The sequence below is a fragment of the Amblyraja radiata genome, chromosome 35 (genome assembly GCF_010909765.2).
Source record: "Amblyraja radiata isolate CabotCenter1 chromosome 35, sAmbRad1.1.pri, whole genome shotgun sequence".
Taxonomy (NCBI): domain Eukaryota; kingdom Metazoa; phylum Chordata; class Chondrichthyes; order Rajiformes; family Rajidae; genus Amblyraja; species Amblyraja radiata.
The window spans coordinates 7,639,933-7,655,757 of NC_045990.1; the positions used below are offsets into that span (position 1 = coordinate 7,639,933).

The 15,825-nt window shown below is 48.2% G+C and overlaps 1 protein-coding gene across 4 annotated transcripts; it reads right to left on the reverse strand.

Moving 5' to 3' along the window:
* Nucleotides 1-563: 563 nt before the first annotated feature.
* Nucleotides 564-15,048, reverse strand: LOC116966143 (protein Dr1-like). Of its 4 annotated transcripts, none has more exons than XM_033012333.1 (4): nt 14,985-15,048; nt 8,254-8,671; nt 7,029-7,192; nt 564-2,351 (listed from the first exon to the last, which is right to left on the reverse strand). In XM_033012333.1, the coding sequence occupies exons 2-4, from the start codon at nt 8,489-8,491 to the stop codon at nt 2,214-2,216; spliced, it is 540 nt and encodes a 179-aa protein (XP_032868224.1). In that variant the 5' UTR covers nt 8,492-8,671; nt 14,985-15,048; the 3' UTR covers nt 564-2,213. The 4 variants fall into 4 exon arrangements, 2 of the variants coding, with proteins under 2 accessions (XP_032868224.1, XP_032868223.1); XM_033012332.1 differs by having other exon boundaries at nt 1,354-2,351; nt 14,929-15,000; XR_004409907.1 differs by lacking the exons at nt 564-2,351; nt 7,029-7,192; nt 14,985-15,048 and adding exons at nt 8,776-13,333; nt 14,929-14,978 and having other exon boundaries at nt 8,526-8,671.
* Between the last annotated feature and the right edge of the window lie 777 nt (nt 15,049-15,825).

Sequence of the window (15,825 nt, forward strand, 5' to 3'; positions counted from 1 at the left end):
ACGACCTTGACATTTTTTTCAACTCGTCTAGGGTCTTCTAAACTCATGGATTAGGTCGTCCAAGTGGGACAGCCCCTTAAGGATCATGTACTGTTTATATTTATTTCTCGAATAAAGTCTATTTTGAAATTTAAAAAAGTTAACAGCTCAGTTAGAAAATAATAATAGAATCTGGCAGAGCAAACATGGAGTTAAATCATAAAGTCACATTTCACGTACCTGCTAAATTTTGTTTTGAAGTTGCAATGAGCAGAAAACAGTGGATGAAGTGTATTTGGACTTTCAGAAGCCCGATGAAGAGGTATTACACAGAGAGGGATAATTGTGCTGGCATGGATGAAGGATTGGATAAGGGGCACCAGGAGGTAGGAATGAACAGGCCATTTTCCAGTTCAGAGCCTATGGCAAGTGAGTTCCCCAGTTATACATAATCTATGTATACAATGAATCACATGAGAGGTTAAGGGAAATAGGCAAAGGCATGGCGCATGGGAAATGAAATTTCCTCACAGCAAGATGTGTTGTAATATATAAATGTTTGCTAATGATGCACAGCTTAATGCTGGTGTTCAAATTGAGCGTTTTATTGACAAATGCACCGGAACAATGAAATTCTTACTCGCAGCAGCACAACAGGGTTGTAAACACAATACTCAACAGTTAATATAACAAACAAAAAAGAAAAACAAAGAAAAAGAAACCCGATGTGGTGCAAAAACAAAGGAAAGTCCGAAGTCCCTCGTGCAACCAAGGCAGTTCGTAGTTTAGTTGGAGTTCGACACAAAATGCTGGACAAATTCAGTGGGTGAGGCAGCATCTCTGGAGAGAAGGAATGGGTGACGTTTCGGGTCGAGATCCTTCTTCAGACTGAGTTCTGTTGTAGTTGGAGTTCATTGTGTTCATTAGTCTGGTGGTTTTGGGAAGAAGCTGATCCCGAACTTGAACGTTACAGTTTTTAGACTCCTGTACCTTTTCCCCGGATGGCGGGACTGAAATGAGAGCATGGCAAGGGTGGTGTGGGTCCTAGATGATGCTGGCTGCATTTCTGAGACAACGCCTCATATAAATCCCTTCGATGGAGGGGAGGTCAGTACCCATGCCGAATTGATCAATGTCCACCACTTTAATCTCCTTCGTTCCTGGGTGTTCGAGTTGCTGAACTGGACTGTCATGCAACCAGTCAATATGTGTTTTTTTGTGAGAAGGGTGCAGAGAGAATTTAAAGAAGGGGTGACAAGTACATGAAGGCAGGTGAAATATAACATGGAGGTATACGAGGATATCCAGTTTGGTGTACCCCTGGTTTGAAAAGCTGCAGCAATTAAGATAAATCATTTTACAAGTGAAGTGAAGTCCTTTTTCATGACAGATCTTTAATGTGGCCGGGCTGACCATTCTACAGCTGAAGACAATCCACCAGTAATTTGGCATTTTGGAGAGATTGGGGATAGGAACGTTTTAGGTTTAGCCAATGATGCACATTGACTGAGAAACTTTAAAATAGTGACCACCATATGAAACAGAGTTATGGTAAATATAAGGAAGGAAAAACAGGTTGACAACAAATAAAAAGGTTTGTACATTTACCATGCAAAACACAAAGTGCTGGAGAAACTCAACATGTCGGGCAACATCTATGGAGGAAATTAACAGATGACGTTTCGGCTTGTTCAGATTGGGTCCCTCCACTGATACTGCCTGATCCTCTGTGTTCCTCCAGCATTTTGTGTTTTTCTCAAGATTTCAGCATCTGCAGTTCCTTTTGTGACTCCACATACATATAAGGTCATGTTCACATTCAAAAAGATGCCTACTCCACTTTAATTACATCATAACTGGAAACAAGGCAACAGTCCTCAATTAACTAACATTAATAAAACCCACAAAATAAGTTCAAGAGGAACTTCAATTCAATTTAACATTTAAATTCAATTGACCAATATATAAAAGATCACGGTCTGAAGGTCCATGCATGCAGATTGTCCAACTCAGACAGCATCGTATTTTTCAAGAGGTTAAGTCCAAATGCACAATATCTTTTCTTCCCTCTTTGAGATGAGTGCTTAAAATTTCACAGCTGGTACTTCAATCGCCAGCTGAGGGGATGAGGCATCCTTCAGTCAATAACTATCTGTGACGCCATTTTGATTCATGGCTGGGTGTACATTGATGGGAGAGGGTTACAAAAGGGGCGCAAGATGGCCGAGCCATGTTTAGGCGTCTTCCTCCTCTTCCTCGTCTTGTGAGGAGCCGGCTCTGTTGGAGGTTACTGCCGCAAGCTGTGCCTGCTGAGCAGCCTGTTGCACTTCCAGCCACTCCTGCTGCGCCAGTTCAGTCTGCTGCTGTCGAGCCTGAGGGAAAATGGACACAATCAGGCTGGTTCAAAACAGAGATCCCTCGCTGCAGCTCTGGGGTGGATGTGGCGATTCATGACGATCGGCGGAATGAATGGGAAAGGTTTTGAGGGATAAGGATCAAATGCAGGCAAATGGGATTATCAAGGATGGGCATCTTGCTTGGCATAGAAACATAGAAAATAGGTGCAGGAGTAGGCCATTCAGCCCTTCGAGCCAGCACCGCCATTCAATATGATCATGGCTGATCATCCAAATTCAGTACCCCGTTCCTGATTTCTCCCCATATCCCTTGATTCTGTTAGCCCTAAGAGCTGTATCTAACTCCCTCTTGAATACAGCATAAACGAGTTGGGCCTGCAACATGCAGGATGAGGAAGAGTTTCTACCCTACAACTATCAGGCTGTTAACCGCTACAACCTCCAAATAAGCTCTGAACTACATGGACTTGAGGGCAGCAGTTTTATCTTTTTGCACTATTATTGTTTGTTTTTATGTGTGTGTGGTTACATATATACACTGAACTTTTTTTTTTCATGTATTACATCGTGTACAGAGTACTATGTCTACTGTGCTGCTGCAAGTACGAATGTTATTGTTCTGTTTGGGATAAATGACAATAAAACATTCTTGATTCTTGACAAACTGAGGGAGTGCTGCACAATCAGTGGAGCCATCTTCTGGAAGACACACTAGATCCCTTGCCGCTATTTTGATTCGGAGCAAGAGAGTTCTTCCTGGTGTTCTGCATATTGGTCCTCCACTAACATCAGTGTACCAGATTATCTGTTCATGAACTCATTGCTGTTTGTGAGAACTTGGTTTATAGAATTTGATTGTTGGATTTCTTAGATTTCATCTCCAAACGCATTCAAATAAATATAAATTATTCTGGGATGTCCCAAGGCTATGAAAGATCCCTTTATGAAGTTCAAAAAACTCTCATTTGGTCATACAGCGGTTGCTGTTAATAGATTAGACAGCACTAAAAATAAATCTGATTTCATCCTCATCTCAAATCTACTTAGCATCTAATTCCTCGCAACATTTTCACCTATATGGGGTTTATAAGCCACTCAAACTATGGATGGCACGGTGGCGCAGTAGTAGAGTTGCTGCCTTACAGCGCCAGGGACCCAGGTTCAATCCTGATCTCGGGTGCTGTTGTACTCAGTTTGTATGCGCTCCCTGTGACCACGTAGATTTTCTCTGGGTGCTCCAGCTTCCTCTCACATTCCAAAGACGTACAGGTTTGTAGGTTAATTGGCTTCGGTAAAAAATGTAAAATTGTCCTTGGTTTGTAGGATAGTGTACGGGTCGTCGTGGATTCAGTGGCCCAAAGGGCCTGTTTCTACATTGTATTTCTAGAGTGTAAAACTAGGGAGTTGAACAAAATCTGTTGGCAGCACCAGTGTGAACCAACCACTGCATAACACTGTCCGTTCATTATATAAGCATCCCAAATGAAATGACCTCGATAACAAAATGTAGGTCAAGCTGACCAGACAGGGATCAGGAATCAATCAGTTCAGAGCAACATTTCAACAATGAACTTCATAAACAAACCGTGTAGTATGCGGCACCTAGCAATAACTGAGACAGCACAGTCAACACTTGCACCCAAGAACTGGTCATGAATTTGAGAATCGATAGCTCCAGCCAAACCAAAGACGGAAAAGCGACTATTCATATAACTAAACACAAATCCTGGAGTAACTCAGCGCGACAGGCAGCATCTCTGGAGAGAAGGAATGGGTGATATTTCGGGTCTGAAGAAGGGTCTCGACCCAAAATGTCACCCGTTCCTTCTCTCCAGGGATGCTGCATGTCCCGCTGAGTTACTCCAACATCTTAGTGTCTACGTTTCAGGTCAGGAGCCTCCTTCAGACTAACTGGTAGTAAGGGTCAGAAAGCTGGAAAATAGACGTGGGCAGGACAAAAGCCGGCAAGTGATAGGTGGATACAGGTGAGAGGGTTTGACAGATGGGTGGACAAAGGCTAGAGATGAAAAGGAGACAAAAGAGTGTCAGATAAGGAGAGGGATGAAATACAGAGCTAGAGGGAGGGCTGTAGGTAGAAAAAGGGGGAGGGAAAAGAGGGACGGGATAGTGGGAGAAGTGGGTGTGCACTGGGAGATGGGAGTGTACAGGAAGCTACTTCAATCAAAATGGCTGTGTGGCATTGTCAATCTAAAATGGAGAGGAAAATAAATGTACCATATTTGCTTCACCAGTTTTTAACCATATATAAATAAGTTTGAAATAAATAAAATTCTGGCCCCATGTAGCACAGCTAATGTCTTGGCAAGAATAGACTTAAGGTTACCTTACTGTAAATATATGTGGTTGATCTCAGCAAAATGAGTGGCAATAGCAGCTAGCAGTGATGACAATGCTTGTTGACTCCGGAGAGTCTAGCCGCAGAGTGGAAAATAGAATTCGAAGAAATGTAAACAGCCACAGTCCTAATCAGTACCTAGGATGTTGTAGATTTACACAAAATGCTGGATCAAAACCCCTGTCCCACGGTACGAGTTCATTCCAAGAGTTCTCCCGAGTTTGCCCTGATTCGAACTCGGAGATTTACGGTAATGGCCACTCGTCGGTACTCGGGGCTCTCGTGGACATTTTTCATCATGTTGAAAAATCTTCACGAGTCTTCCCGTGCTTACCTGCCGTTAGCGAGTCTTCCTGAGACTCTGCCGTTAGCGTTTCGAGCCGCTAAAGGACGTCCCCGAGCTCCGACGTACCCGCTATGTTCATTCTCTGTGCTTACCATGAGTTTGATTTTTTTTAAACTCGGGAGAGCTCTTGGAATGAACTCGCACCGTGGGACAGGGCTATTACTCAGCGGGACAGACAGCATCCTGAGAGAGAAGAAATGGGTGATGTTTTGGATGCTGCCTTTCCCGCTGAGTTATTCCATCATTTTGTGTCTATCTTCGGTGTAAACCAGCATCTGCAGCTCCTTCCTCACCAGGATATTGCAGTTTGCTGTTACAGCATGATTAAGTGTAAATGAAAAAGAGTGAAGAATTGATTTACCAGAATGTGTCTGGGATAGCTGAACATTTTTGTTATGTATGTGAAGATCTGTGATTGTCTTCCATTGACTGTGAGACTAATACTGAGAGAATAAATTCAATTACTCAGAATTAATAAGTGCTTTGAGAAGTCGGGTGGGCGGCGCGACCGATGTCGCAGCGGCCTCTGCAGTCTGTCTGTGTATTTTTTATTTTTTTGTCCTGTTGAGGGTTTAGTTTGTAATGGGTTTTTAAATGTGTATGTGTGGGGGTTGGGGGAAACTTTTAAATCTCTTCCCTGCATGGAGACCCGACCTTTTCCCTGTCGGGTCTCCGTTGCCGTTGGGGCCTAGCGCCGTGGAGCGGCCTCGAACCGGAGCGACCTGGGGGCTCAAGTCACGGAGCCTGTGGAGCTGGGGAGCTGTGGAGCTGCGGACCTACCTCCGTGGAGCTGGCCAGCTTCGGAGCGTGGAGGGCTGCGGGGGCGAGCTGCTGCGACCCGACTCCGGTGGATGGTGACACCGGGAGCTCGTGGGTCCCCGGTGGGAGATTGCTTTGCGGGGTTGAGAGTGACCTGGAGGGGGGCCTTACAACGCCCGGCGCGGCTGTAAATTGCCGCGGACTTGCTAGCGCCCGCCGGGGGCTCCAACACCAAGACCCGGGGCAGGGCCCTACATCGCCCGGCGTGGCTTTGAGTGGCCGCGGACTTGCTAGCACCCGCCGGGGGCTTTGACCTCGACTTCGGGAGAGGAATGGAGAGCAGGGGAGAGACAAGACTTTGCCTTCCATCACAGTGAGGAGGAGACTCACTGTGATGGATGTTTATGTGAATTGAATTGTGTTGGTGTGTGTCTTGGTTCTTTTTTTGTATGGCTGCAGAAACCAAATTTCGTTTGAACCTCATGTGAGGTTCAAATGACAAATAAAAGGTATTGTATTGTATTGATAAGTGTATTGCTAGAGGATACAGAATTACGCCAATTGGCGAAAGAAACCCAGGAGATACGAGACAATTTTCTTTGGCCCAGCGTGATATGATCAGCAATATCTGAGACGGTGATGGAAGGAGAGTCAATGAAAGCGAGTTTATTGGCCTCTATAAACTGCCTGTAGATGAGAAATTGAGGTGACATAAAACTAGTGTGAACAGGTGATCTATGGCTGGCATGGACTCGGTGGTCTGAGGGGACTGTTTCCATGCTGTATCTTTCAATCGAATGTTCAGTACAATGGAGAAGATCGAGGGATGAAACTCTCTGGAGAGTTCCTTCACAGCTACAGGTCAGATGGCCTTCTCCTGAACCATATTATGAAATCACTCTTCATCAATCTTTATTCCCAGAGGAAACCATTGATAATGCAAGGATGACAAACACCTCCACAAACATAGTTCATGGAGGAACTCATTTGGCAGGTTTTGCTCCCACTAAGATGGGAAGTATAGAAAAACAGCATGCAATGCAAGCAAATCAGTTGGAGATAAGGTCATGGAAATAAAGAAAACATCAAACGATATCAAGCTTAGGTTTTATAACTAATTTTTTTACTAGAAAGGGAAGGTGGCAAAGAATGTCAGTTGTGAGATTTGGTTAAAATAAAACTAAATGGAGAAGAAACAAGTCTTCAAAGTCCCTCAGAATGGAGTACTTACTTTTGCAAACAATTCTTGCTGCTGACGTAACAGTTCGTCCTCGGGGATCCCCAGCTTCTCGAGACGAGAGTTGGCTTTCCTCCTTTCGAGGGCGACTGTCTTACATTCTTGTAGAACCTCCTTGACTTCAGTTATGTACGATCCAAAGCCTAAACTTTCCAAAGCTGTGTTCCAAGATAATAATAAAAACTTTTGACGTTCTTACAGGCAACGAGAATTTGCGCCGAGTTAAAATGATTGACAATTAATTTACATGTAACTGTCCAGTTCCAAACTATTCCTATTTGTCAGAGTGAATGTTAACCAAGGGAACAGGAGAACTTCATCCAGCGCACGGCACCACAGGGACATTCTAACACCAACCAAAAGTGGGTGGTTTTGCAGATAGTGAAGATGGTTGTGAAAAATTGCAGCAGGATCTTAATCGATTGGCCAGGCAGGCTGAGGAATAGTTGATGGAATTTAATACAGAGAAATGCGAGGTGTTGCATGTTAGGAAGTCTAACATGGGCAGGGCCTACACAATGAATGGTAGGGCTCTGGGGAGTGTTGTAGAGCAGAGGGATCTAGGAGTGCACGTGCATGGTTCCTTGGAGTCGCAGGTAGATCGGGTGGTCAAAAAGGCTTTTGGCACGTTGGCCTTCGTCAGGGAGAATATTGAGTAGAGAGTTTGGGAGGTTACGTTGCAGTTGTGTCAGACGTCGGTGAGGCCGCATTTAGAGTATTGTGTTCAGTTCTGGGCACCATGCTATAGGGAAGATGTTGTTAAGCTACAGGTACAGAGGTACAGAGAAGATTTATGAGGATGTGGCCAGGACTTGAGGGTCTGAACTATAGGGAGAGGTTGAGAAGGCTGGGACTATTCCTTGGAGCACAAGAGGATGAGGGGTGATCTTATAGAGGTGTATAAAAACATGAGAGGACTAGATCGAGTAGACGCACAGAGTCTCTTGCCCAGTGTAGGTGAATCGAGGAACAGAGGACATAGGTTTAAGTTGAAGGGAAAAAGATTTAATAGGAATCTGATGGGTAACTTTTTCCACACAAGGAGTGGTGGGTATATGGAACAAAGTGCCAGAGGTGGTAGTTGAGACATTTAAGAAACAGTTGGACAGGTACATGGGTAGGACAGGTTTGGAGGGATATGGACCGAAGCGCCTATTTCCACGTTGTATCTCTAAAATAAATTAAAAAGTAATCTGCAGAGGTGGTGTGAATAACGTACCTTGTATGGTGTGCTCTGGTGAGATGGTTTTTTTATCAGACTTGTTGCAGATTTCATTTGCTTCTGAGGATAGTAAATGGATAAACTCAGTGCAGCAGTTCACCACCATCTCCCTGGCGTCATTCGCGACCCTGATGTTGGGTAGGATCTCTTTGATAATCTTGTTGATGGCAGCTCTTGGAATAGTTAAGTCTTCATCATTGCTGCCGGAAGACGAGGCCATACTCCTTTTTTTCATTTGTTATTCTTTGAGGTTTGCTTCCAAAGGGCTCTCCCAATTCAGATATGGATCTGCCAAGTCACACGAATACACAAGCCTGCGTAAATCTGATCCACAACACTGTTTGATCCAATAAGATCCAACAGCAAAGCATAGCTGAGCACGAGGAACAGAGGATTAAAATATGCTCCCGATACCCTGAAAAGCAAAACAAAAGACTTTTCAATATGAAAGCTTGCACAATTGCACAATTAATTGATCAATAATATTCACAGACAATAGTGTGAATAAAGCAAACAGACCTAGAGAAACTCAGTGGCTTCAGCTGCAGTGGGTAGCCCTGTGTTTAAGATAGGTTTGATTCAGCTGAACCTACGTAGAGTTTCACAACAGCTTGTGGGAGAGAGAAGTCAGGTAGAGCAGAGAGGCAAAGGAAGGTAACAGCAGGGAATAGGGTCGAGTGGACAAGGGAAGATATGTAGAAGAAAGTATGGGGGGGGGGAAGGAAGAGTATTTTTAGGAAGGGGGATGTTTTAGAAGGTGGAGGAGTGTTTCCAGAGAGGGAGGGATGTTTGGAGGGAAAGAGGAATGTTTGCGGAAGAAGGTGGAAAGTGTTGGGGAAAGAGTGAAGGGACACGTTTGGAGAGGAAGGATGAAATGGGAAAATATAGAGTGTCATGGAAGTGAGTTGGTTGAAGTGAGTGTTTGGGGCGGTGCAGCCATGAGGGAGTGAAGGGGTGCAATGGATGAAGAGCGGGTGTTTGAAGGTTACCAAGTGGAGGGGGAATGTTTGGAGGAAGAGGATGTTGGGGGAAAGGATGTTAGACTGTATTGGGATGCAGAGAGGGTGGGGGTGGGGGTGGAGAGGAAGTGATGGGGGAAGCGGGGATGGAGGAAGGTTGGTGGTTGGATGTTTGGAGGGAGAGCATGCTGGAGTGGAGGTATATTTAGAGGGTGTGGGCATTGGGGCGATGATTGGAGGCAGGGGATGTTAGTGGTGGACATGGAGTGCATGGGTGGAGATGGCGGTGCAGCTGCAGAGGGTGTTTGCAATGGAGAGGAATATCTTTTATGGGATGAGCATGTTAGAGATGGGTAGGACAGCGTTCGTAGGGAGAGGATGTTAAGGGGTTTGGAGGGAGACAGTGTTGGGGTTCAGGGGGTTTGTTTGTCGGGAGGTTTAATGGAGGGTGGAGAAGGAGAACTTGGAGGGGCTATTGGGGGCAGATGGGGAGAGTTTGCGGGAACTACCGGCATTCAAGGGGAAGAGTTTGGAAGGGCTATTAGGGGTGGAGCGGGAGGATTTGTAGGGTGGTGGTATTGGAGGTGGAGGGGGAGTGTTTGGAGGGAACGAGTGTTGGGAGTGGAGTGCCTGGAGGGAGGAGGTGCTGGGGTAGCCGTGTTTATAGAGAGGGGATGCGAGGGGAGGAAGAGTTTGGAGGCCGGGGGCAGCAGGGGAGAGTTTGGATGGAGGGGACGTTGGGGGCGGAGGAGGTGTTGTGGGGGGAGGGCGAGTTGGGTGCGGAGGGGGAGTATTCGAAGGGATGGGGTGGAGGGGGAGAGTGTGGGGGGAGAGGCTGTTGGGGATAGATGGTAAGAGTTTGGAGAGAGAGTGGGTTGGGGGTGGACGGGGAGGGTTTGGGGAGACGGGGTGCAGTGGGAGCGGTTTCAGGCAGAGATAGTTGGGGATGGAAGGGGTGAGTTTCGAGGGGGGGGGTGTTGGGGGCAGAGGGGGTGCGTATGGTGGGATGGGGTACTGGCAGTGGAGCGGGAGGGTTTGCTGTGTCGGAGGGAGGAATTTGGGAAGGAGAGCGGGGTTGGACGGGGAGTACAGTTTGCAGACACAGGATGTTTGCACAGAAGAGATTAGTTGGTTGGAAAAGGTAGTTTGGATGGGTGGAGATGTCGGGAGGGTATGTGAAGGGAGGGGATTGGAGCAAAGCATGAATGTTTGGTGGGTGGGTTTGGGTGGAAGGAGTGTTGGAGGGGGAGGTGGAGTGTATGGAGGGAGGGTCTGATCTGGATGAATTGGAATGGTTTGAAGGTGGAGAGTCTGTTTAGCGGGAGGGGGTGGAGGGGGGGTGTTTGGTGGAAGGGGTAGCTGGGAGTGTAAGGGGGTGTTTGGAGGGAGAGGGTATTGGGAGTGGAGGGGGAGCATTGGGAGGGAGGGTGTGTTGGGTGCGGAGTGGAATTGTTTGAAGGGAGGGTGAGTTGGGGGTGGAGGGGGGGTTTTCGGAGGGAGGGGATGCTGGGGGTCGAGGGGGAGCATTTGAAGAGATGGGCTACAGGGACTGGGAGGGGAGTAATTGGAGAAAGTAGTTGGGGATGCAAGGGGTATGTTTGTAGGGTTGGGCTGGAGGGAGGGGGAGTGTTTATAGGGAGGTAGAAGAGAATTGTTTGAAGGGATGGCATGCTGAGGATAGAGGAGGAGCGCTGTCGTGGAGGGGGAATGTTGTTCTGATGGTGGGGGAGTTTTGGAGCATGGCAATTTGGAGGGAAGGCAGGTCGAAGTGGTGGGCAGCATTTGCGGATATGGGTTGTTTGGATGAAGAGCGCTGTTTGGATAGATGAAGACATTTGGCGAATGGGATCGGAAGGAAGCCTGAACATTCGGAGGGAGCGAGAACTGGGGCGACGGGAGGCGATTTGGAGAGAGCTGGTGATGGGTTGGAGAGGGCGAGTTGGGGTACGAGGCAGAGTGATAGGTGGGAATAGGCGTCGGGGATGGAGAACGTGTACCCAGAGGTAGGCCATGTTGGAGGGAGAGGGGACAAGGGACGAGAGGGCATTGCAGCGGGATTGCAGGGAGAGGGGACAAGTTGGGGCCGTAGGGGAAATGTTTTGAGGGAGGTGGCGTTGGTGGTGGAGGTGGAGCATCTGGAGGGAAGGGCTTTGGGGGTGGAGGTAGAGAGGTTGGAGGGAGGGCGCTGGGCATTGAGGTGAGCTGTTTGAAGTGAAACGGGTTGGGAGCGGTTGGGGAGTGTTCGGACAGAGGGGATTTGGGGCTGCGAGGAGAGTGTTTGGATGAAGACGGTGATCGGGTGGCGGGGATGAGTTTGGAGGGAGGAGTAATGCTCGGAGGGAGCGAAAGGGGGAAGCTGTTATGTTTGGAGAGACGGGGTTTAGGGAGAGAGCGTGGGTGGGGGGAGAGTGGTTTGAGGGAGGGGAGTGTTGAGGGAGTGAGTGGAGGGGCAGGGGGTGTTGTGGGAGAAGATGGTGCTTGGAAGGAAGTCATCTGGTAGGTGGAGGGGCAGTATTTGGACGGAGGGGGTACTGGAGGCGGAGGGGGAGTAATCGGAGGGAGGGGGTGTTTCGAGGGGAGGGCAAGTGTTTGGAACGAGGGGATGTGGGTGGGGGAGCAGTGTCTTGAAGAAGGGGTTTGTGGTTGGAGAGAAAGGGTTTGTAAGGAGACAATGTCAGGGGTGGAGTTTGTGTTTTTGGAGGGTGAGGATTTACAGGGGGTATTTGGATTGTTTGTTGCGAGGGGGTGCTGAGGGTGTGGGTTGGGGGTGAAGGAGGAGTGTCTGGAGGGAGGGGGAGTTGGGGGTGGAGGTGGGGTGTTTGGAGGGAATGGGTGGTGGAGAGGCAGTGGGGAGTCAAGGGAGAGGATGTCGAGTGAGAAGATGTTGGGAGTAGATGAGGAGTAAGTGAAGGGAGGTGTTTCAGGGAGTGGAGGGTAAGTGTCTGGACGGAAGGATTGCTTGATAGAGAGGGAGAGTTTTGGGGGGGATGTTGGGGATGGAGTATTTAGAGGGAAGGATTGCTCAGCGGCTGGAGACTGCATTTGGAGAGGAAAACGAGAGTGACAGGGGAGAGTGCGGAGGGTGAGGTGAAGTAGTAGTATTTAGAGGATGGCTTGTTCTGGGTGGAAGGGAAGTACTTTGAGAGAGGAGTGTTGGAAATGCAGGAGGGGTGGAAGATTGCAACCTTCACGTGGTCCGCCCTGTTTTGACAAATGCGATCAACCCGGCGTGCACAATCAAATAAGATCAAATAGAACAAGTTGTCCTACAACTTTAGGCTGTGCACGCCATACGCAAGAAGAAGAAGGGATGCAGGACAGTGTTAGAGGAGAGGGGTACTGGAGATGGTGAGGAGTATTTGGGGGAAGAGGGCGTTGGACACAAATTTTTTAGTGGGCCACAGGGTTCAGTGTGCTGGTGATGAGAAATAATGGTGACTTAGGAGGCAGAGGGTATTGGAGGTGTGTTTGGAGAGAGGGCCTAGGATAGGAGGGCTGTAGGGGATGGAATGGAGGTGTTTTGAGGGGACGTTGGAAAGGAAGGAGGAGAGGTGTTTGGAAGAACAGTGTTGCACAGTGAGGCAATGTTTGAGGACGGAAGCAGTGATTTGAGGGTGAGGTACAAGTTTTTTAGTGCACAGGAAGAATATTTTGTGGAAGAGGAAGTTTGATTGAAGCTACATGGTAGAGTGTCAGCGTGGACACTTGTGGAAGAGGTGCTGTAGCTAATTGTGGAGAGTTCTGCGTGGGACAGGCCTGAGGGCCCAACAGTTGTGGGGTTAGAAATTATGATAGCCGGGGAAGAAAAACTGTTGTAATTGTGTGAGAGCTGCGGAAGGATATTGGTTCGCAGAAAGAGCTTGTGAATTGAGGGGAGGGGAGGGAAGGGGAGAGGAGAGTCAGGAATCTGCTTGGAAAGGAATGAGGAGACATTAGATGGGGTGTACAGACATGCGGTGCTGGTGAAATGTCTCCGTGAGGGTAGGAATGACTGGGAAGGGTTTCCGTAGATGATTGACTTTGCAAGGTAGCTGATACGAGAAGATGCCTTAGAGTAATATGTGGAATCAGAGTTATCGGGAAAAGATAATGGAATTGGTGACGCAGATGCTACAGATCTGGAAAAGAAATAAAACAAGCTGCTAGAGATACTCAGCAAGTGAGAGGAAGAAATTGTCAACAAGCGGATTGTACACGTTCAAATGACAGGCAAGGAAGAAATTGAAGAAATGTAATTAGGGTTCAGTGATGCTGTTGGAGGAGGTAAATGCACTGAGAGTAGGAGATGAATTAGAGTGATGGGGAGGGGTTTGGGGGGCGGGAGGAGGGAGGAGGGAATAGCAGTGGAAAAATTTGGGGGATGGTGAATAGATGTGGTGGAAATGGATCAGTAGAAGGGGATGGGATTGATGTAGTGGGAAGGGGTAAGTGCGGAGAGGATGGGGTCAATGTGGCAGGGGGAGTTATTGTGGTGGCAAGGGGTAGGAAAAGGAGGAAGGCATGGATGTAGTGGAAGGGAGGATGGGCTTGACTTGGGAAAAGAGGTATGAGGAAGACAGGATAGGGTTGATGTAATGGGAAGGATGCAAGGCTGCAGTTGATGTGGGGGGGAAGAAGGGATTGATTTGGAGAGGGGGGAGGATGGGGTAGGAGGATGAGCGGGGAGGATTGTTATGATGGTAAAGGATTGATGTGGGTGAGAGGGAGGAAGGAGGGTGGGGTTAATGTGGAAGGGAGGTTGGGATAATGTGGGGAGGGGGAACGAGTAAGAGGATGGGGTGAAAGGAGAAGGTGAGGGATTGCTGTGCAGAGAAGGGGTTGCTCTGGGTGGGATGCAGGGAGGATGGGGTTGTTGCAGTAGGAAGGGATATGAGGAATGGGGAGATTGTCGATGGGAGGATGGGGTTGTTGTGGGGGAGGATGGGGTTGATGTAGGAGGAAGGGATATGAGGAAGGGGAGATTGTCGAGGGTAGGAAGGGGTTGTTATGGGGCAGGATGGGGTTGATGCAGAATGAAGGGCTATGAGGAAGGGGAGATTGTTGAGGGTAGGAGGGGGTTGATGTGGTATGAATGGGTAGGAGGAGGAATTGGAGATTGTCGATGGGAGGAAGGGGTTGTTATGGGGGAGGATGGGGTTGATGAAGTATGAAGGGCTATGGGGAAGGGGAGATTGTCGATGGGAGATGGGGTTGATGTCGAGGCTAGGAGGGGGTTGATGTGAAAAGCAGGAGGGGGGTTGACGTGGTATGAAGGGGCAGGAGGAGGAATTGGAGATTGTCGATGGGAGGATGGGTTAATGTCGAGGGTAAATGTCGAGGGTAGGAGGGGGTTGATGTGAAAAGCAGGATGGGGGGTTGACGTGGTATGAAGGGGCAGGAGGAGGAATTGGAGATTGTCGATGGAAGGGTGGGGTTGGTCGACGAGGTTGATGCAGAATGAAGGGATATGAGGAGGAAGGGGAGATTGTCGATGAGACGGTGGGGTTGAGGGCGGGGTTGGTCGATCAAAGATCCGGTAGCGGAGCTGTAGGGTTTTTGATGTCGATGAGAGGGTGAGGGTGATGCAGTGTGAAGGGATATGAGGAGGAAGGGGAGTATGTCGATGGGGGGGGAGGGAGCGGTTGTCGTGAGGGGCCGGGGGTCGGAAGTGATGGGTTGGTCGGAGGGAGGGTGGCTGTGGGGGTCGGGGAGGAGAGGGGGGTTCCGCAGTTACCGCCTCCCCCGGCGTCACTCCGGGACTCTCACGTCTCCCTCTCCCGCGATCTTTACCATTTTCTCATTCCAGGAGCCGCTCCACCCGCACCGGAAGCCGCTGCCAGCGCCACTTCCGTTTCCAGGGGTAACCGATTTTCAAAAACTAAATTCACCTTAAAACATTTTTTTCCAGTGATTACCATAATTCTATTTGCTCCTTCATTAAATCCCCATGTCTGGGAGGACGCTATATATTTATATTTTATGACAACAGTGCATTCTCGCGTTGCATTCTGGGGGTTGTAGTTTTATTGTGAAGAAAGCCAATGGTATGTTAGCTTTCATAGCAAAAGGATTTGAGTATAGGAGCAGGGAGGTTCTACTGCAGTTGTACAGGGTCTTGGTGAGACCACACCTGGAGTATTGCGTACAGTTTTGGTCTCCAAATCTGAGGAAGGACATTATTGCCATAGAGGGAGTGCAGAGAAGGTTCACCAGACTGATTCCTGGGATGTCAGGATTGTCTTATGAAGAAAGACTGGATAGACTTGGTTTATACTCTCTAGAATTTAGGAGATTGAGAGGGGATCTTATAGAAACTTATAAAAGTCTTAAGGGGTTGGACAGGCTAGATGCAGGAAGATTGCTCCCGATGTTGGGGAAGTCCAGGACAAGGGGTCACAGCTTAAGGATAAGGGGGAAATCCTTTAAAACCGAGATGAGAAGAACTCTTTTCACACAGAGAGTGGTGAATCTCTGGAACTCTCTGCCACAGAGGGTAGTCGAGGCCAGTTCATTGGCTATATTTAAGAGGGAGTTAGATGTGGCCCTTGTGGCTAAGGGGATCAGAGGGTATGGAGAGAAGGCAGGTACGGGATACTGAGTTGGATGATCAGCCATGATCATATTGAATGGC